The 20,994-nt window shown below is 41.9% G+C and overlaps 1 protein-coding gene across 4 annotated transcripts in view; it reads left to right on the forward strand.

Annotated features, from left to right (window-relative positions):
- ARHGAP6 (Rho GTPase activating protein 6) overlaps positions 1–20,994 on the forward strand; it is a 310,769-nt gene that overhangs the window by 203,985 nt on the left and 85,790 nt on the right. The window contains exon 1 of one of the 4 annotated variants that reach the window (XM_063147755.1): positions 1,401–1,418. The exons of 2 other annotated variants lie outside the window; for them this stretch is intronic. In XM_063147755.1, the coding sequence (XP_063003825.1) occupies positions 1,413–1,418 (6 nt within the window). In that variant the 5' untranslated portion in view covers positions 1,401–1,412. Of the gene's footprint in view, positions 1–1,400; positions 1,419–14,930; positions 14,950–20,994 lie in introns of those variants that run through there. One more of the 4 variants, XM_063147769.1, reaches the window with a different exon arrangement.

The raw sequence follows: 20,994 nt of genomic DNA on the forward strand, positions 1-20,994 counted from the left end.
ACTTGTAGTCATTAATTTCTGAGTACCTACATGGCTTGCCTGGTTGTTTTCTGCATTGATCAAGTTCTGCACTCAGATAACCAGTGCTAGTTTCTGAGCAACATTTTGATAGCTTAGTTCTGTAGAAAGGAGTGAGGGATTTAACTTTTTTAAGCTGTGTTTTCATTTTAGTAAAGCACAACAGCCCTTGCTATGTGAGCCAGTGGTGCACTTAACAGATTTGCACCGTGCACTTGATGGGGAGGGAGCTGGCACTGTCATGTAAGAGCATTTATGCCAGGTGTGTGCTTGGGAGAGGACTATGGAGCTTCCAGAATATGGAGCAGAAAAAAACAAAAGGGCAAGTAATGCAAACAAAATTTTTGGGCAGGCTAGACCTGACTTGTTGTGTAGCCTGAGTTTCTGTGCTCTTACATGCAGTTAGAAACGTGGCCAAGTCCATACACAGATGTCATGGTACATCCATAAGCTATAGTCAGCCTTCTGTCTTCTCACAGCAGCAAGAGAAATTTGATTGGGAAAATTCTCTGTGGATTAAGACTGATATTTTAGGAACTAATATTGTAGATATGTCCTAGCAAGAGGTTGGAGCTGGATTCCTTCCTCTAAAAACAAAGTATTGACTTATTTCACCAATGCTATTCTGTGGTTCAGCAGTAGATATTCAAGATCTTGCAGTCTCCTGTTAGTTTTCTACATCATAATGTTGACTTTATTATTGGAATGTGATTATATTGCACTTTGTTGAAATACAGGTTTTTATTTTACTTTTTAAAATTCGTGATAACTCAATATGCTACTGGTACTTGATATCTGCAAATTTTTTTTCTTTGCTCTGAAAATGTTGCTAAGGGAAGTGGGGGCTTTGTGGTTTGTTTTTTAGGGGGGCAGGGTTTACAAACTGCCTTTGGAGGAGATGAAGTAGAAGCTGTTTGAGCAATTGCAGTGCATCACCTTTAAGTAACAGTAGCTCCTCATATGAATGAAGAGAATGAAAGTACAAAGAATGAAAGGAAAAAAAGAATCCTACTTTCTCAGGAGATTGATTTTCTTTGCTTTTTGGTACTGTTGCAGGTGGTCATGTGGGGAAATCTTTCCTAATCTAAACTTTCTTATGTTTTCTTGCCCTGAGCTGGAGCTGTTTACTCCTCTGTAGTGCTGTAAAACTTTTTGTTTAGAAACTTAAAAACACGAAAACAGCCCCCCTCCCCCCAAAGAAACCGGAAAAACCAAACAAAACCCCTAAGGGCTTGTGCTGTAGTGTGTGACTTATCGTGCTTTTTTTGGAAGGAGGAACTTGCTGTATCCTGGTACGGATTCAGAAGTAGCCAAGCTGCTAGGCTCAGACATTGGAGGGGTTTTTCCCCCTCCTTCTATCAGGCCATATGTACTCAAACTTCCTGTCTTGGGAAATGAGTGTAAGTTTCTTTTTCTCCTTATGCCCTGGGGGTTTTCGTTGGGGTTTTGTTTGTTTGGTTGTATATTTTGTTTGTTTGTTTGATTGGGTTTTTTTATCCAAAGAGAGCTGTCTGATCAGCTCCAGGAGTGGGATATGTGTGGCAAGAGGTCCATTTTGGTTTGTAGGTAAAGCAGAACTCAAAACATTACCAAAATTTGCTTGTTCTAAAGGACAGATTCACTTCATTATTTACGGGCAGACAGAGACAACGTTCTAAAGTATAAAATCTGAAGTTATAAAAAAAAGTATTTTAAAATCTCTCTCTGTAGTGAAGTTAGACAGATACTGTTCCACATTTTATAATTTCAGCTTTTAAAGTGTCACCTTGTTTATATATGAGTAAAACTTGGCTTGAAGATGTAGTCCCTTTACAATAGCTTTTAGTAAAATAATATTTGAGGAAGTAGAGCTACTTGTTATACATGATCATTCAAACCCAAAAGAATTCAGATTAAAGAGGTGGAGTACTGAAAGTGAAATCAACTTTGCAACTACTGGAGCAGCAAAAATGGGTGATACAGCTCATAATGTAACATTTAAAATAAAGCTGTAAATAATAGAGGAAGTATTTAAGAAAGTATTATAAATACTTGCCTTGTGCTCAATGGCTGGCTCTGTCAACTGGCTGTCACATTTAAAATGCTGTATTTGAAGAGATTTGTGTAATCTGGACAATTTTGTATAGGGATAATAGGAAAAAAAAGCCGAAATATGATATGCCAGCTGAGAAGTGGTGATGAATTTCTATGGTCAGTAACTTTTCAATCCAATCTGTTCACATCTGGGAAAGCGTTCTGGTGTATGGCTTTGGAACTACATGTATGTTTTTATGTTTAGGATGAAGATCCCTGGCTGATTTCAGACTGATCTTAGCTGGTGAATTAATTGAGTGCTTGCTTTGCTTTGTATTTAAGCACACTGTAATGAATTAGGCTCTACTCCATCACACCTTTTTTGGATGTAAATCTCAAAGTTGTGGTTTGGGAACTTTAGTGCAAATGACAGCAGCCCTTGTTTATTGCTGTGATGTTCTCTGTTGTAGCCTGAAACCTGACAGTCAAAATGTCCCAAGGTGGCCTTGAGCTGCTGGCTGCCCTGCTTCTTCATTCTGTGCAAGGTGTACAGATGCTCAGTGGTAATAAAAAGCAAATGGTATCCTGCACTTCCTTACGGGTTGTTTCATTAGCATAGCAGCCTGAGCCCTTGTCCTGTGAGTGCATGAGCCTGGATAAATCATGGGGTACCACAAAATTAGGGATATGGTAAAAGAGGGGCAGCACCAGAAGCAGGAAAGAGTGGCTGAGCACAGAAAAACAAACCCCCTTAGAGCACCTGCTCAAACACAAGACACAAAAGAGAGAGACCAGAAGAACAAAGGTATGAGAACAGTCCATCAATCACTTAAGTGCAGCAGAAATACATTGTGTGGTCTGAGAATTTTTGAAGAGCAGCCACCAATGCCTATTCAGTGACCGCTCTTGGTGGGCAGAGCTGGGAGTGAGTGCAAACATCCCTCAGTGCTCCTCCCTTAGCTGCAGGAGTGATTTTTGTTCTCTTGGGGAGCAGACTGGTCTGTGGTTCGGAGCAGTGCTGGTGTGTCACTGCTCCCAGGAGGGAAATGACCTTACTTATAATGTGTAGCTGGGCCAGTATGCAGCTGTTTCCACTGTAAACTCCCAGAAAGCTGGGTTCAGGGTGTGCTTGTGCATATTGCTTTGCAATTAACTTTGTATGGACACTCATGCCCTTCTCCCACAGCTGCCTCAGTGCTTCTTGCTGCTGCAGGCAGCACAAGTGCATTGTTCATTTTTGGTTCATTTTTGCCCTGTCAGAGAAACAAGTGTGTGGGTAGAAAGGAATGAAAGTGATGCTTATGGTGCTGAAGAAATGAACTACAGGGTGAAGTGGTTGGGTAATTTAGGTCTTGCTAGAGGAACCAAAAATAATTCTACGTGGAACCATTAATCCTCCTCCTTCTACAACACAGTTCAGAAGAATCATTATAAAACTGGAAAAGACAAGTATATCCAAGGTGGAAATTCTTTTGGAAGAGCAGAATTTGTATGTGTTTTGAAGATAATGTGTGCAATACTATGATGCTTTCTTTTCAGAATAGCAATTAAAAATAATCATCCCATTTTGTGTAACAAATTTGCTTGTGTTAAGTGTTTCTAAAACAAAAAAACATTTAGGCATGAACATTTTCTTAAGCATCACATTCCAGCTAGAAATAGGATGGAGCTACTAAGGATTGAAGGAGGATAGAAGGTGGGTAAGCCCTCCCTTTATTGTGCAAGCATCCTGCCCTGGGTAGTGGCCTTGAACACGTAAGAACTTCCAGAACTTTGCTTATCATTAATATTGGCATGCTGCACAAAGGGGAGGAATATGTTTTCACTTCCTTATGAGATTTTCTTCAGTAGTGTATGATTTTGTCCTGCTTCTGACAGAACTTTCTGTTCATGCTAATGGTTTCTTCTCTGCTCTCTGTAATTTTTTTGAGTGGGGTTTTTTTGGTTGGTTGGTTTTTTTGGTGTTTTGTTGCTTTTTGGTTTTGGTTTTTTTTTTTTTTTTTTTTTTTAGTGTGGTCAAATCTCTGTCCTATGGAGTAAAATTTCAACCAGCGAGAAAAGACTTGTCCTCCCTGGTGACAGAGCAGGGGTTTCCCAGGAGTGATTGAGAAGAGGGATTTTCTCTTCAGGTGCTGGGTAGGAAGCCTCTCTCTGCTGTTGGATTTCCTGACCTAGAGATGTTGCAATGTGTTTTGTGACATTGTCCCATTGCATGTGCCTCTCCCAGGACGGGAGGAATGAGAGGGGAAGGGACATCTGACAGATGTGTGGGCATTTTGTTTAATGCTGGAGGATGGAGTGGTGAATTAAGCTGAGTGGAGTAACATTCTGTATAATGCAGAGAAAGAAGGGGAAAAAGGAAGAGAAGAAAAAGAGGGTAGATGTATGGGAGAAATACAAGAATTTTAAGGGTTTCTTAAGGAGTTCTATTCTACAGGAGCAGTCCTTGGAATAAAAGGCCTACAAAGGATTTGTCAGCTCCTTGGAGAGCCTCTTTTTAAACAGTGCAAAAGTGCCAGGAACCTGTCCTGTGGCTGGAGCAGAGCTGTGTTGTGTGTGAGTGTTTTGGAGAAGTTCTGTATCTTGGAGGAAGAGGAACCAGAGTGTGGTTTGACAGTTGCCACAGCAACTAAGGCTTTTTTAATGGAAGGCAGGGATAAGTGATGGTGTAAAGCCTTGTGTAACTGACGTACCTTCCCCCGCTTCCTGCCAATTTTCCAGTATATTAAAACAATCAGTAATTTATGACTTGAGCTGAGAAATGGCTCTGTGTTTGCCCAGCTCAGAGTCGTTTGCAAGACTGCGTGATCTTAACAGAGACAACAGAAAAGAAATTATTTACATAACAGAAAGCAGGGATTCAAGCATCTCTGAAAAGAATGCTTTTCAAGGGACAAATGCATCCCTTGTTCTGCCTGATGAAATTTTGTTTGATGTGGATATCAGTGGGACAAGGTTTTTTATCTCATAGCTTCCTTTCTTCTCGTCCTCTCCCTTCCTCCCGACCGTGATTTTTTTTGCAAAGTTGTTAAAACTCTTTTTGGTTACTATGGAGTTCTTTGTAGTGTAGGAATGATTATGTATTATAGAGTAAATGAAAGATGATGCAAACCTGTGGCAGAGGGGAATTCTGCTGGCTGTCTCTGCAGCAGTGTTACAGAAGCAGCCCTGGCACAGATGTGCTCCAGTAATTGCTGTCCATGGAGAGACTTTAACCCTTGCAATTTTTTGGGACTCAGCTGCTTGCTATTATCCAGGAGGAATGATACAAGAGTGGAAACCACACATCACATCTCAGAGTATAGAAACACTCACTTTAGGTTTCAAAAAAGTGCCTGTTGTCCATTCACTAGTTTAAATTTACATATTTTAATTTAGTGGTGATTTTTACTACTGAAATTTAAGGGCATTTAACAGCTGCATTTCAGGGGAAGAGAGTTTGGATAATGCTCCTGTTCTTTGAAATGTCACTGGAAGACTTAGGCTGCAAAAGGGCTCTTTGCCTCCCCCTTGGGTTCTTTATGCCAAATCAGAGGTAATTCTTAGTTAAGGTTGCTGATTTTAATTGAAGAACAGGTATTAAGCCATTAATATATTTGTAAATGAAACACAAATATGCACAGTTACAGAACCTTAAATAGATGTTTTTGCAGTTCTTACTCAGTTTTTAAGCCTTGTTTTCATGAACCAAACATGTTTACCTAGCTCTTCAGAAGTAAGATTTATTTTACAGATGCCCTTGCTAATGTTTTGAGCATTAACAACTCATAACCAGAGCTCCCAGATCTGTAGGTTTGTTTCTCGTCTTTCATTTTGCAGTTTAAAAGAAAAAAGTTATCTTCAGTAGAATTCATGACAGTATTACACAGTGCATTTTCAGAAAACTATGACTGAACTAAGACCCAGTTTTCAAGTGAATGACACTGAGGTATTTAACTGGAATAAGTTCACTGCTCTCAAGTTGCTGGGAAGCAGTGCATGAAGCATGCACATTTTTTTTCACGGATGAAAAAGTAATAAACCTTTGCTACCAATTTTATGCATTTTAAAACTCAGTAGAGGATAATTACTGCCTTCTTGCATTCATTTTGGCATTTTGTGCATTCACGTGAGATGAGAGAAATAACTGAAATATCTGAGCTAAAGGGAAGACTGACAAAAAGATCTCCTTTTAGATATTCATGTGTTAGTGACCAGTAGTTATTAGAAAAGAAATTGCAGAGTTTGAATTCTGCAATATGAATGTGTTCCTCCCATAGCATCCTGTCTGCCATTTTCTTCCTCCTACAACCCTCTCCTCCTCCATCCTTACCCAGACCTTGACATGGTTTATCCTTTTTGCTTCTCTGACTCATTCACTTGCCCTGGTGACACAACCCCATCTCCAAATCTCTTTTACTCTCACTCCTTCAGGGTCCCTTAGGGTCACCCTACCACAAGATTCTCCTTTATGTCTCACCATCTCTCCCTCAGCAGGACAAACCTGCTTTCATCTCTTTAATCTTAAGGAGCCTGTGCTATTTCAACTGCTGCCCATCTCCTTTCTTGCCTTTCTATCAAATAGATTGATTCAGCTCCTCCTCAGTTATTTTTTCATTACCATCTGGGCTTCTAGGCTGGCTCTCATCCCCTCCATGGCCCCTGACTGCCCTTGTCCAGCATTCCATGACTGCCAAACAGCACTCCATGTTTTCAGAGGGACACCAGCAGACCTTGCACTTGAGATCAGTGCATTCTTGCTGCCCTTCAGGTCACACAAAGTGGAAGTCTTTCAGCTCCACTGAATTGTTAGTGAATGTGGAGGAATCACATAAGGATACCTGTGATATGAAAACTATATGTAACTGAAAATGTTAACATTTCAGTTCTTCTATGGTGTTACACAACGTAAAAAATTGTTGAGAAAGTGTGATGGTCAGGGTGCAATTACACAGTATGCAAACCTCCCATACTTTGGAAGTTAAATGTTTCTCCTCTCAGCTGTATTTAACTGTGTTTCAGGTAAGTCTTCTACTTAATACTGTGGATTATGCTCTGACATGAGAGTACATGCAGGTATTTATTACATTTTTTTCCCCAAAACTGGGTATGTGGTTTCCTTTTCATACAATTATTGGATCTCTGATTCATGGGTACTCATCTGGAGTGTGCCAATGCTGCTGACAGCTGTAGGCATGCAGCACTTACGTAAATTGTCTGAACAACTAAACTTTTGCTGGGTGATATGAATATTTTAGTGTCTCATTTAGCCAACCACTTCAGACTTTTCTTTAGATAAACTGGAGTTTCTCACCTGAAGAAATGGTATAATCTGAAAGCAAAGGCAGGTTACTTGCAGTTTGTAAGATTAATCAGTCATCACTGGCATCAGTAAAAAGCTTAGGAAGGTTGAGGCAGAAATATATGAAGATAATCAGAAGAAGCTTATCCAGTTTAATTTAGTAACCTAAACTTTGAAATAACAATAAACTAGTGTTATTTCAAATCCTTTTGGGCATGGATATTACACATGCATTTTTTCCCCTAAAAAACTTGAAAGAAAAGTAGTCATCGCTTTTTACTTATTTTTTCCCCAGATTAAAAATGGCAGGAAGTTATTTGCAGTTGTCTTGAAAGTGAATTCTTGCTAAATGGTTAGAAATAGCTACTCTTAAGTATTTTCAAAGTAGCATTAAGCCAAAGATTTTTCTGCCTTCATACTGATGACATTACAGACCAAAGGAGTTGAACTGAAGCCCAGTTTATGCAACTGATGATAGTATTTTATGGTCAGAAAGCAGCACTCCTGTCTTTATCTCCAGCATTTTTTAAAGACAGAAAAGTGTAATTTGGAAAACTGAACAGAATAATTCTATGTTTTCCAGCAAATGGTTTTTATGAAAACAGGTGGTCAGCTGTTAATATTAAGAGACAGCATGCAGAATTGTCCACAAACATTAAATTTAGCAAGCAAAATTCTGTGTCTTTGAAAGGAAAGCTGACTTGGCTTGGGTTCACCTTGTTACAAATAGAATATGTTTTTCCAATGCCCTTGTCTTTCTCTAAGGCAGATGCACAAGCTCACCTGAGGCACCACTGCATTTTATTGGGTAGGAAAAAAAATCTGATTTAGTTTCTATTGATTTTACTCTGTTAACAGGGTCATATATAAAACTGTAGGAATGACTGGGTTTCCATTCTGTAGTTTAGTACTAATGCACCACTAAAGGCACTGATCTAAATTGAATGGTAGAAGGTTGTTATATTCAACACAAACCAAAAAAACCCCAAAGCTGCAGCAAGGAGATTGCATCTTACAGACTGCACAGCTTCACAGCAGTGAACATAAGAACATGATCTGGAGGAGATGTCTCCTGGCTGTCTCTGTGCAGCCTACCCTGCCCAAGCCAGCCCAGCATCAGAGACTTGCTAAATCCCCTGCAGCAGGAGAGGGAGGGAGCTGAGGCAGGGGCTGGGGAGGTGGTGCTCAGGGTGTCAGTGCAAATGCTGCCAGGCTGGGAGGCTCAGGGACACGCACAGGGAATGTTCTGCACACCTCAGGAGGAGCTTCTCCTCTCTGTGAGGGGCAGCCCCTGGTGAGTGCATCCCCTTCCCTACTGGTTCCCTTAGCTAAGGAGGGGGGCTTTGTGCAGTGGGCTCTTGTGGCTCTCAGAGAGCTCACCCTGTGAGGCTGTGGTGAGGAGGATGTGCCTCTGAGGATTCCTTGAGCATCCCTTGATCACATCCTGTGAAGAAACACCCCCTTGGCACCATTGGTGTTGCACTGTAACCATCCTGCTCTGTGGGGGTTCCTGGCAGAGATGTCCAGGTGCTGCCTGGAGCATGGGAATTCATGGTGCTGCATTGCTGGAGCCTCTGGGAAAAGCTCTTCCATAGCCTGTGAAACCTGGCAAGTCAACGTGCAAGCTACAGCCTTACATAAGGGTGCAGTTACAGAGTTAGCTGCAGATAACAGGTGACTGAGAGATACTGACTTTTGTAATTGAACAATTGATGCTCTGCTAAAAGGAATTGGATTTGAGTTTGTTGGATCAGCTGTGCTCATAGCCTGAGAGTGAAACTTTTGACAGTTCCAGCCCTGTTTGGACCAGTTGCAGTAGGTCTTTATCCAGTACTTGGTCCACTATATGGAGAGTTATGGAGTGTTATCTCTGTTTCCTGATGTCTGCATATGATAAGTTTGGTTACATGAGACTGCCAAAATAAAAAGGAAAGAAGTTCTGGTAGCTTTCTAAGAAAGGCACTCAGCTCTTTGCAAGAGGAAGCTCTCTGATATATGATATCCTGGAGTGTTAAATGTGAGCCCAACCTTGCAGCAAAAAGGGCTGCAGTATTTTTAACCCAAAGATATTTGGAGAGTTTTCAGTGAGGCCCAGCCTTTGTTTCTAAGTGTTTATATAATCCACATTGCCTGGAATATTGATAGTTACATGCACTTTTACAAGGAGGTGTGTTTAACATCTAATGTAACAGCAGTACTTGTGTAGGGCTGTCACTTCTTTGTCACACACTTATTTACATTCACACATCTGACAAGTCTTTCATCCTGGTTTGTATTTCTGCTGTTTCCCATGCATCCTGGCCAAGCAGTGGGTTTGTCACTGTCCCCTTGCCTGTGTGGTGGTGCTGGTGAGGTGTGTGAACTGTGCACACATCAGATCTCTGACTGAAAGAATTTCCATAGCTCTCGCTGCGTTGGTGCAGCCTGGGTGGTTACATAGTTCTCCATGTATTTATGGGTATGGAAATAATCTCTGTTAGTAGAAGCTGTTATTGACACTCATTCATGGGGAATTCTATTAGCAAAACTGATAGGGCAAAATAAGGACAGGAGCATCAACAACTGTACTTAGAACGCTCACTGATGAACAAATGCAGCTTCTGCCACCTAAATTTAACAGTGCAAACTCCTAACACAAGTTATGGAAGAATAGCAGCCGTTTGTTCACCCCTTCCTAGATGTGTTTACCATGGAGCATCTGTGTTAGCAATGCCAAATTCTGGCACATTGTCAGAATACTAATTTTTCTCAAAAATAACAATTACCTTATCACACTGTGGTGAAGTCATTATTGATTTGGGTGGTAACTTCTTCAGGGGTGTAAATCAAGCCAGGCTGTGAGAGTGTAGCAGCTGTCAGCTTTTGAGAGCTTCCATACTGCCAGGGTGTTGCTTTTTCTGCAGAAGCAAAGGCAGCCATGGAAGAGCCTCTGCTACTTGTGGTGAGATTCCTCTTTTCAGGAGTGTGGATCAAGGCTGCCTCTTTTCTCATGCAGGAAAGTTGTGCTGTTGGAAGTGCAGGTTCCCTTGGCAGGCAGCTGTGCTCCTGGGCTGGAGGAAACCAAGCTGGGACTTCCCAAGGTCCAAGACTGGCCCTCTCTTCCCCAGCATGTGCCACACAGAGCATCTCAGCCTGGAAATGTAAGCAGAATGGGGAAATGGTTGCACCATTTCCCTGGGCCTCTCTAGTTGACATTGGGTTTTCTTTCTGAAGAGTAACACGGCCTTCATGGTGATAGTCATCCCAGGTAACTTGTTAGGCTTATCTCTCAGTCAAATTACTCTGTACCACTTGTTGATTGCTAAACTCTGCTAACAGGTACGTAACATAGGAGATAACAATTGAGAACAGAAGCTGGAGGTTTTTTTTTCTGGTAGCTAAATGTGCAGGAGCTTTCACCAATTAAGATTTTACATCTAGATAATAATCCTGTGCAGTTACCTTGCTGTTACAAAACAGCCGCTTGGCAGTGGAGTGCCCTGGAGACTGGAGCTCAGAAATGGGTAGGGAAACTGTGGCTGGAAAGAGGAGATGACAGTGGCAGGTTGGGAAAAGCTTAACTGGAAAGCTGTCAGTTAATGGGATTACAATAAAAATATCTTGATTTACTGTGCACGTAGTCAATCTAGAGATTTATTAACATGGTCTTATTGTGGTTTAAGACTGGTCACTCATGGATTGTCCCCCTCGGGCTGTAGATGTGCTCACAGGAATGTGATGACAGGAGCTGTTTACCCATAGAGAGAGATAGTGCTGCATTGCCTTCATCTTTTACCTTTTGGGATCTTATCAGACAAGTAAGCAGGTTCTCCAAATGATAACAAATCTGGCATATTGGCTTAGGTGGTGCCAGGTTTCTTTGGCTCCAACAGCCTGAACACGTGGGGTGACGAATGGCTTGAGAAAGAAGCGCTTGGGTGCTCTCCTGCACATACCCACTCTTCCTCTGGGTGTTTGCAGGGTGCTCCATCACAGAGTTGCTTCAGGCCTGCTTTGTGTCCCAAGGTTTACTTTTCCAGTTTAGTCTGCTATTGTTTGAAATGTCAGCCACCTCCGGCCTTACCCTGCCTGAGTTGTAAAGTTTTCTCTCCCTCTCTTCTCTTGGCTCGGGAGGCGGGGAGGTTTTGGGACCATTCCAGGGCTTTTCTGAAGCTGCTTTTTCCACTGTCAGGCAGGGTCTGGCACTGAGTCAGCCCCTGCTTCCTGGTTCTCACCCTTCCCTTGCAGGCAGACAGATGACCTGCCTTAAGGGAGTGACCTTTCTTGGAAGGTGAAATCGAGCACATAAATTAAATGCTGACCGTAAACATTAGCCACATACATCCTTACAAACACATGAATCCTGTGCTAACAGTCCCAGTGCAGTGTTCATTGATCAGCTAGTTACTGTTTGGGCAGTGCTTGGAAGATGACAGCAATATGTACATTTCTCTAATCATTACAGATTAGCATTACCAAGGCAGAAGCTTTACTGAGATAATTTATCCATAGTCTGATGAAAGAGGTGTGTGTTTGTTAGGAGAGCTCAGGGAGGCACAGAACATATTTCTTACAGTTTTGAAGAGGAAAAATTTGATAACTGAGCAGGAATCTTGTTAGCCACATCTTGCCCTGTGCTGAGGAGGGATGAAGTTATTAATTTACCTGCCTTCCTCTGTTTGGGGGTTGTAATGTGAACTGACTTTTCTTCCTGCCCTGGTTCTTCTCTGGAAGGCTCCTCTCTCATTTAATGAATGTTTGATCGCCACCCGTTTTATCTTGCCCAAGCCTCTGTGGAAGAGGATGAAGGAGGACACTGTTTAAGTATCTGGATGCATCCTGGGCTGCTCAGGAAAGAAATAAGTACCTAACCTTTCTCTACAATGTATGATCAAGGGGAGTTTGATCGTCTTGCCATTCACCAGGGCTGAAGGAATTCCACCTTGAGGTGTGCATTTCCTGTTCCTTCCTCAACCTTGCTTTTCCTATTTCTGATCTCTTCTGCCCCCTCCATTTAGTCTTTACTGTTTAAGCTGTTTTCCCTGGTGCCATGCTTAGCTTGATCTGAGTTCATGCTTTGCATAACTAGATGGGAGAGAAAATATGATCTGACAATAATAGCAGGCATGCTTTTGGAGTTACCAGTGTAACCATTAACCTAAGGAGGAGCTCACTTGGGTGTAAAGTAACAGTCCTTGCACAGACACAAAATTTAAACACTGAGTCACGTGAAAGAAGAGCCTGTGTCTAGAAATGTCCATGTTCCTGATCTTACCAGTGGTTGTCTTCATAGAGATATTGCACTTGGATGGACAATTGCTTCTTCTGGGCTGCCCATGTGGTTGGAAGGGCCGGGAGGAACCAGGAGAGTGGCTGACCTTGCAGTCAAGGTCTCTGTTAATTGCCTCTTTCAAAGCAGTCTGTTCCAGTTGGGCTCTTTAGTGTTTGCTCCACCTGTGGGCTGCTCTCTTTCTCAGCTCCAGGGGAGTGATTTCTACCTTATAGAGGCCTTCAGAATCATCCCTTTCTCTTCATTTATCAAGAACCTAATCAGATTACAGGGATCTAAATGGACTTCAAGCACTAAGTTTTTAAGTTCCGTAGAAATTCTCCATTCTTTAACATATGATAACATGCAGACTAATTTAAGTTAATGGCATAATATACTTCTCTCAGGAGATAATTCTCTAATTGATCTTATTGCTGGAAACATTTTCTGTGGACAATTAATATCTGATGGGATCCCTTTGCTCCTGCTTGGTGAAGAGATGAAGCCTCCCAGGGCAGCTTCATTCCACAAACAGCTGAGTTGCTGGGAATCCTCGTGGAGCCCCAAAAAATTCTTAACTCTCTTGTTTTTAAAATAATGTTTTTCAGTCATTTTACAGGGCTTTAATGGTAGAATGTAAGTGATGGAAAGAAATACCCGAGTCACTTCATGCTGTTCTTTTTTGTCATGTTACGATATTTGAAACTTTGCAATTTGGTTGATTTTAGCTGTCATGAAGATAAATTTCCCATGGATGCTTTAGACTTGAGAATTCTTGTACTTTGCTGATTTTTTTTCAGGAACAATAATAAATAGTCTTTGCATGTGAACTTGCATCAAGAGACAGAGATATTAATCTCTTGGGGAAATAATAGATGTTTTGCTTTCTAGATGAATTTAAATTAATTTCTTGTGGTCTCACATGGATTTTCATCTTCTTTCTGTAAGTTCTCTGTCTCTTCTTTATTCTTTGCTTTACACCAGTGTGCCTTTGCTTTCCCTGAAGTTCCATCTACTTTTTCCACTGTCTCTAATGGGATGTTCAGTTTATGTCACACTCTCAGCCCAACTTGGTTCTGTACCTTAGGAAACTCCTTTATCTTCTCTCAGGTTGGTAATGTAATGTCTCTTGCAATCTGCTGGAGGTTTCCACTCTTTTTCTTGTCATTTTCCCCTTCTTGGTTTTTTTCCTGTCCCTTTCAGTGACTTACAGGATTTTTGTCTCATTAATTATCTTGCAGTTGGCTGAGACTGAAGAAAAGGAGGTTTTTTTCTGGCATTTTTTATCTCTACCTTGAGTTCCAGCAGTGCCCTGTGCCAAATATGATGTGCATTTATAGAGGTTACCTTTTTCCTGCAGTAAGTCAGTAGCTGTGGGAAGAAAAAGGAGCTCAGCAAGATGCAGGTGATTTTCCTCAAGTTGTCTGCTCCATGTAAATATGTTATGCCTTTATGCTTTCTTTTGATATGAAAGGCTGTATATCAAAGGTAAAGGTGAGGGAATAAGACTTAAATCCAGGTGTGTAACTTCTTTCTGAGAGGAGAATGTGAAGGTAGTGGGTATGTTGCTTCATGGTGAGTTGAGCTTACTTTTTGTTCTTCCTTGCTTAATATGTGAGGAAATAAGAGAATGATTCTCTGTCAGGCATGAGTTAGCAAACTGGGTCAGGCTGCTTTCAAAATTTAGAAGCGGTAAATCCATGGGGAAGGGATTCTGGAACAAGTGACATTGAAGTAGTGAGCATTTTTGTAGAAGTGAACTATGTATGAAAGAAAGATTGTTTGGACTTATTCTCTTGTCACTTCATGTCTATTGTCAGGGTAGTCATGAAAATGGACCTTTCTGAAATCATAGATGACAGTTATAAGTCATTGCAAGGTGGTAGTACATAGACATCTAACTGAGAGCTGACTTCATCTTGCAAAATTTCCATCCTAGGAGAATGGTTTTCAAAAGCATGCACTCAGAAATACTCATTTATTGTGTTTGCAAATGGTTAATGTGCCAGTGTTCTTCCCAGTAGATTGTGGATCTGAGCTGTCATTTGTGACCTTGGAAGCAGGCTCATAGTAAGCCAGTAGGTAAGAAGATGCAGAGATCCCTCAAAATGTCAATATGCAAGATTTTGGTTGCCATTCAGATCCACTGGCCTACATGCAGAAGTTGTTGGCTCTATTTTTTCCAGTCTTATTCAAATGAACTCAATTTGGGTCTTCCTTTTTCTGGTACCAGTTCCTGATTCTCATTTCTCTAAAAGTCTCACTTTGGTTCTCAGAAAAAAATGAAGGCGATCATTCCAGTCTTAACTTGCAAATCAGTTTTAACAACAAACTAAGCTGGACATCTTCCACTTGAATTCAGTATTCTTGCTTCTACTTGTGCTATAAGGTTAGTAAATTTTTAATCAATATTAGTTTTGTCATTCCAATACTGCTTATTGTTACCATTCCCCCCACTGATCAGAGCACTGATCTCTTCTTTTTTAAATTGTCTTCTTCTATTTTTGCCTTCTTTGATTTTTTTATCTTGAGTAATCTCTTTTGGAAAGGAGATTTTTCTTGCCCCATTGCTGCTGCTTTTCTCTTCTTGTGAACTGCACCTCCTGTGTTTTGTGTGTAAACATTTATTGCTGTAAGCTGCTCTTTGAGATCCAGAGGCAGATACAGGACCAGTCCAAGGGAAGCAAGTAGAGGTTAAACTCTTCTGTTTCTTGTGTTACGTGGTGGGGCAATCCCATGTGGTGGAGTTAGAGAGGAATTGAAGTGCTTGATCCCCAGTGCTGCAATAGCTCCTTTCCAGTTGTCCCTATTTCTTCCTCTGTAGGTCTTTGAGATGAGCTGTGTGCAGCTTCCTAAGGCTGGCATGGACACTGAGGAATTATCTAAAATAATGGTATTCTGCAAGATGTCCAGTGTAGTATGGAAAATACTTGCTTTTTAAATAAGAACAATTACCATACAGTTATTTTGAAATGTTTGATACCATTAACATTAACCATTAATGTTTGATACCATTTGATACTTAGAGCAAACATCCATGCAGGGGGATGTTGCCAGTATGTAGAATAAAAGACTCTGTGGATGGGCAGCACAATGTGAAGGTTATGTTTCATGTTGATTAGAAAAGCAAATGGTTGGTTTGGAGTCGAGTGAAGCTTTTTGCCCCTCCTTCTCTCTCTAGGTGGTTGCTGTCAGTCTTACATTTCTTTGGTTTTTATAACAGAGAAAAAAGTAATTATTTTTTTCTAATTAGCTATGCATTCTAAAAATACAGAGTATTTTGGATGAAAAGTGGATTTGGTAGTAGAATTCTGACTTTCTTTTGGCTTCAGGGGATGCTCCCCCGACAATTAAGCTAACGAGAACTAAGCTTTAGCAGTTCTATCATGCACCAAGGAGATGAGAGCAGAAAAGATCGTGCCTTGAAGAGCAGTTTTGAAATGCCACTGCTCACCTCTGGGACACACTGGGGATGGCTCAGCACCCTGTGCTCATTGCTGGGACACACTGGGATGGCTCAGCACCCTGTGCTCATTGCTGGGACACACTGGGGATGGCTCAGCACCCTGTGCTCACCACTGGGACACACTGGGATTGCTCAGCACCCTGTGCTCATTGCTGGGACACACTGGGATGGCTCAGCACCCTGTGCTCATTGCTGGGACACACTGGGGATGGCTCAGCACCCTGTGCTCCCCTCTGGGACACACTGGGGACTGCTCAGCACCCTGTGCTCCCCTCTGGGACACACTGGGATGGCTCAGCACCCTGTGCTCATTGCTGGGAGACACTGGGATTGCTCAGCACCCTGTGCTCATTGCTGGGACACACTGGGATGGCTCAGCACCCTGTGCTCATTGCTGGGAGACACTGGGATTGCTCAGCACCCTGTGCTCATTGCTGGGACACACTGGGATTGCTCAGCACCCTGTGCTCACCACTGGGACACACTGGGGATGGCTCAGCACCCTGTGCTCCCCTCTGGAACACACTGGGATTGCTCAGCACCCTGTGCTCACCACTGGGACACACTGGGGATTGCTCAGCACCCTGTGCTCACCTCAGGGACACACTGGGGATGGCTCAGCACCCTGTGCTCATTGCTGGGACACGCTGGGATTGCTCAGCACCCTGTGCTCATTGCTGGGACACACTGGGATTGCTCAGCACCCTGTGCTCATTGCTGGGACACACTGGGATGGCTCAGCACCCTGTGCTCATTGCTGGGACACACTGGGATGGCTCAGCACCCTGTGCTCCCCTCTGGGACACACTGGGATTGCTCAGCACCCTGTGCTCATTGCTGGGACACACTGGGATGGCTCAGCACCCTGTGCTCATTGCTGGGACACACTGGGATGGCTCAGCACCCTGTGCTCCCCTCTGGGACACACTGGGATTGCTCAGCACCCTGTGCTCACCACTGGTGGCTGGATTTCTGGGTCTCTGCTTTCCCATCACCGGCTCTGCTGCCTCTCTCCAGGAGAGCCCTGGCAGCACTTCTGTGTCCCAGCAGGCTGACAGGCAGTGTGGCTCTGGCTTCCAGGAGATCTTTTTTACTGGAAGGGTTGAAGCCTCTTTCATTGTTTTCATGGCTCTTTGGGAGAGAGAATTCTGACAAGTGTGGCATAAATCCACTGCCAGCACGCCAGCCCAGTGATAGCCCTCACTGCATTGGTAGGAAATACCTCTCACCTGCCTTCCCCTTAGATATGTCTGTTGAGGATGCTGGTACAGCCTGTGAACTGGCACTGTGACTTGAACTGCATTGACTTTTATGGTATAAGCCTGTCCAATTTAATTTAAGGATATTATAGTTAATAACTCCCTGTTTGAATGTGCCAATTTACAGAAGTATAAATGGTTAAGTCTCTCTTGTGACATGGAGCTAGTGAAGCTAATATAATAATTATAATTTTTTTTTTTAATTAAGATCAGTTCTCTCAAAAAGGTTTTTTTCTCTTTCCTCCTTGTTAAGGGGATGAGTATGGCCTTGTGTTCTTGTATAATTTGCAAAAACAAAACTGGAAACAGTCTGTGGAGATCTAATTCTCTTTTTTTATAAGAACTGCAGGGTACTTTGTAACAGTGTTAAGTTCAATCATGAAATACATACATGGTGTGGATTATTTAAGTATTTTAAATAACATATCTGTATTTCAAGTAATTTTTTCAGATTAAAGTTATCAGGTAGTCTTTATAATGTGTTATATTGTAGCTTTTCAAACCCCAGTGTGACCATTTTTCAGGATAATGTGTTTATTCAGTTTAATCACTGCTGGTTTTAGTACAACGTATACCAAAGCTCACCTTTTAAATCCAAAGATCATTGAAAGAATTGCTGCTTGGTTTGTTTTTTGGTTTGGATTTTTTTTTGTTTGTTTTGTTTTTGTCTGGAAGTATTTTTATTCTTTTCTTTTTTACACACTTTAGTTTTTTTTAAGTTAGAGTGCTCCTTGAGGAGGAGGGTTAATGGAGGTATGCACTGCTGACTGCAGGAGATGGATTGATTTCTGAAAGCAAGTGAAAATGCCTTAAATGCTTCAGCTTTTTTTTTTTTTTTCTGGTTTCCTGATCTTTAATCCTGAAGGAAAAGGAAAAAATGAAATTAAAACCAGCCTTACAGAGAGCTCTCATGCAATGAGGTGATGGGGTTTGTGTTTTGTCTCTTCTAGTGGTGATTAGAAATGAGTTCAAAGATTCTGAAAGAATGAAATTCTTTGGCCTTTTGATGAGTAAAAGCATTAGTGACTTCAAAGTATGAAATGAGGAGAAAAGTGGTGAGCTAAGTATTGTGAAAGCTTGTTGCACTGTTAGAAGAACCTCCTATAATCTTGATGCCTTCTGGATCACTTAGTGAGCATGTACTACACTGCAGGCTTGGTTCCTTTTAAACAGCAGGATATGTTATTGGCTCTTTCTGTTGCAAAGGCCATGGTGCTTGTGTTTATGTTTTCCTCTAGGATGGAAGGTCCTGCAGAGTGTGGTATTCCCTTTGGGCAGCATTGCAGGGTTTGTTAATACAGATTTCCTGTTCTGAAATTCCATGTAACTTGATGAACTTTGACAGAACAGACTCAAGGCTGTATTGATATCACAGCTCCACAGAGAGAGATGACTGTCAGATCAGATAATTACAATCAAATAATTGCTTAATTACAAATCGGTTTAAAATTTTATCTTTTTCTCCAATCTGGAGAAGCTAAACTGATACAAACCAATCCCAACCTGACAAGAGTGTGACTGCACAGAGATGGATGGATACAGTGATTTAACTAACACAGTTTCTGGCTCAGGGGAAGGTGGGTATGAAGGAGAAGCTTTTTTATTGCTGCTTCCTGCTTTTTCTTTTTGGTGAAGCTCTGTGGCTCCAGGTGTCCAGGAGCAGGCAGGATGGTGGGTTCATGGGGCACCTGGGCGGGTGGGATTCCCCTGCAAGCTGGGGCCACATGGGTTGGCTGGCATGTCTGGGATGCTGAGGCTGCTCGGGCAGTTGAGTTGCTCCCCCTGTGCAGATGGAGCAGGCAGGGCTGCTGGGGACACCCCCAGCCTGGGGGCCATGTGAGGCTGTGCTGGGGAGCTGATGGGGGGCTCTGCATCTGTGCCTGGTGCTTGGCAGGGTGGGCAGCAGCTATGGAATTGTAGCCACGGATGAATGCAGAGCTGGAGAAAGACACAGATTGGGTTGTGTTCTTGATGTAAATGTAGCATGTATGCTCTGGTGGCAGGTGTTGACTCTTGAGGATGTTGCCTGTTATGCTGTCTGGACTATACTTATTTTATTCAAAGACCACATCTTGTCTTCCCTGTCATTTGGTGATCTGCATCTTTTTGAACCACATAACAACACTGTTATATTTTCCAAAATGGGGGTCTTACTATTTTTTAAAATATGCCCTCTTCCTCAATTGGCAGGGTGATACAATAGAAGCATAATAGTGGCAGGACAAGGAGCAATGGCTTTAAACTGAAAGAGAGTAGGTTTAAATTAGATATTGGGAAGAAATCCTTTGCTTTAAGGTTGGTGAGGCTCTGAAACACTTGCTCAGAGAAGCTGGCTTGAAGAAGCTGTGGATGTCCCATCCCTGAAAGTGTTCACAGCCAGGTTGGGTGTGGCAGTCTGGCCTTGTGGAAGGAATTCCTGCCCATGGGTTGGAAATAGATGATCTTTGAGGTTCCTTTCAACCCAAACCAGTTTATGATTCTGTGATAACAGAAGAAGCGTGCCAGATGCTTACCCTTGTGAGGTATTTCAGAGGAAAATGTCTGGACTACACAGTACAGTGTCATATCTGTCCATGTAGCATATGGCTTCATACATTGTCTTCCCTTCTATTTGAATTCAAACTATGGAGCATGCTGGGAAGAAGTTTCTTTTGCTTTCTCCTAACTTAGGTGGACCATGAGGGTACTGAAGCATTTAATTTTTCAGGTGTCTTGATACACAGCACTTTTAAATGTTCAGCTGTTGGGGTTTTTGTGCAGTAGCAATCTGCCTCTGTACACACATTCACACGCAGTCAGTGAATGCCACACTGTTTGTGATAGAGATTTTGTGTATATAGTCAAAATCAGAAGAAATTGAAATGTCACCTGAGGTCTTACCAGGCTCTGCTAGCATTTCAGAGGTGTTGCCACCTTCCAAAGAAGTTCTTCCTTCATCCAGTGAAGAAAAGGATTCAATGATAATCCATAGGTATGTTAGCTTGGTATTTTCCCTTGCCTGAGAACAGATGGCAGAGCCAAGCATTGTGTTGGTTGTTCTGCTATGCTTTGAATCAGTTGTAACACCTAGGATGGCATCATTTCCTAGAGAAAGTTTTCAGTATCCTTTGGGTGCTAAACAGCCCTATAAGAAGACACAACAATTTAAGTAAAATAATTCCATGAAAAAAAGTATTGGACTTGTTGTATCAGAACTTACAAAGTTTGATTAATTTCTGATAATTCAAAGATGCAGATGTTAAATTGACAATTCTACCAGAATGCCTTTTCAGGTGAGTCTGGAAGCCAGAAAATTCTGGTTTAGAGTTGCCTACTGGGCCAATGTCATAACATTTGAGAAATTCTGATTTTGCCTGGTGAAAAGGCAGACAAGACATTGTAGTAAACCTTTTTTTGTCTTTTTCCCCAAGAGAGCAGAGCCTCCTGAAACTAAATTTTTAAACTGTTACAATTTCATGAAAATGAAAACTCTGTGTTTCTAGTTCTGTTTCAACTTCTCTGCTACAGTCCACAAGGCTAAAACTTAAAGCCATCTGCTCTTAGAGGAATGGGAAATATTTTTGTACTAGCTAAAACACTAAAGCAGGAAAAAAACCCAAATCCCAAATATCATAGTTTCCAAAATCTGCAGTTTTCTTTTCCTGATGTAATGATCAAGTTTTCTTTTATGCAGATAACCTTTTCCAAATACTCAACACTTCTGAACTTT

This window comes from Melospiza melodia, chromosome 2 (genome assembly GCF_035770615.1).
Source record: "Melospiza melodia melodia isolate bMelMel2 chromosome 2, bMelMel2.pri, whole genome shotgun sequence".
In the NCBI taxonomy this organism is placed as follows: domain Eukaryota; kingdom Metazoa; phylum Chordata; class Aves; order Passeriformes; family Passerellidae; genus Melospiza; species Melospiza melodia.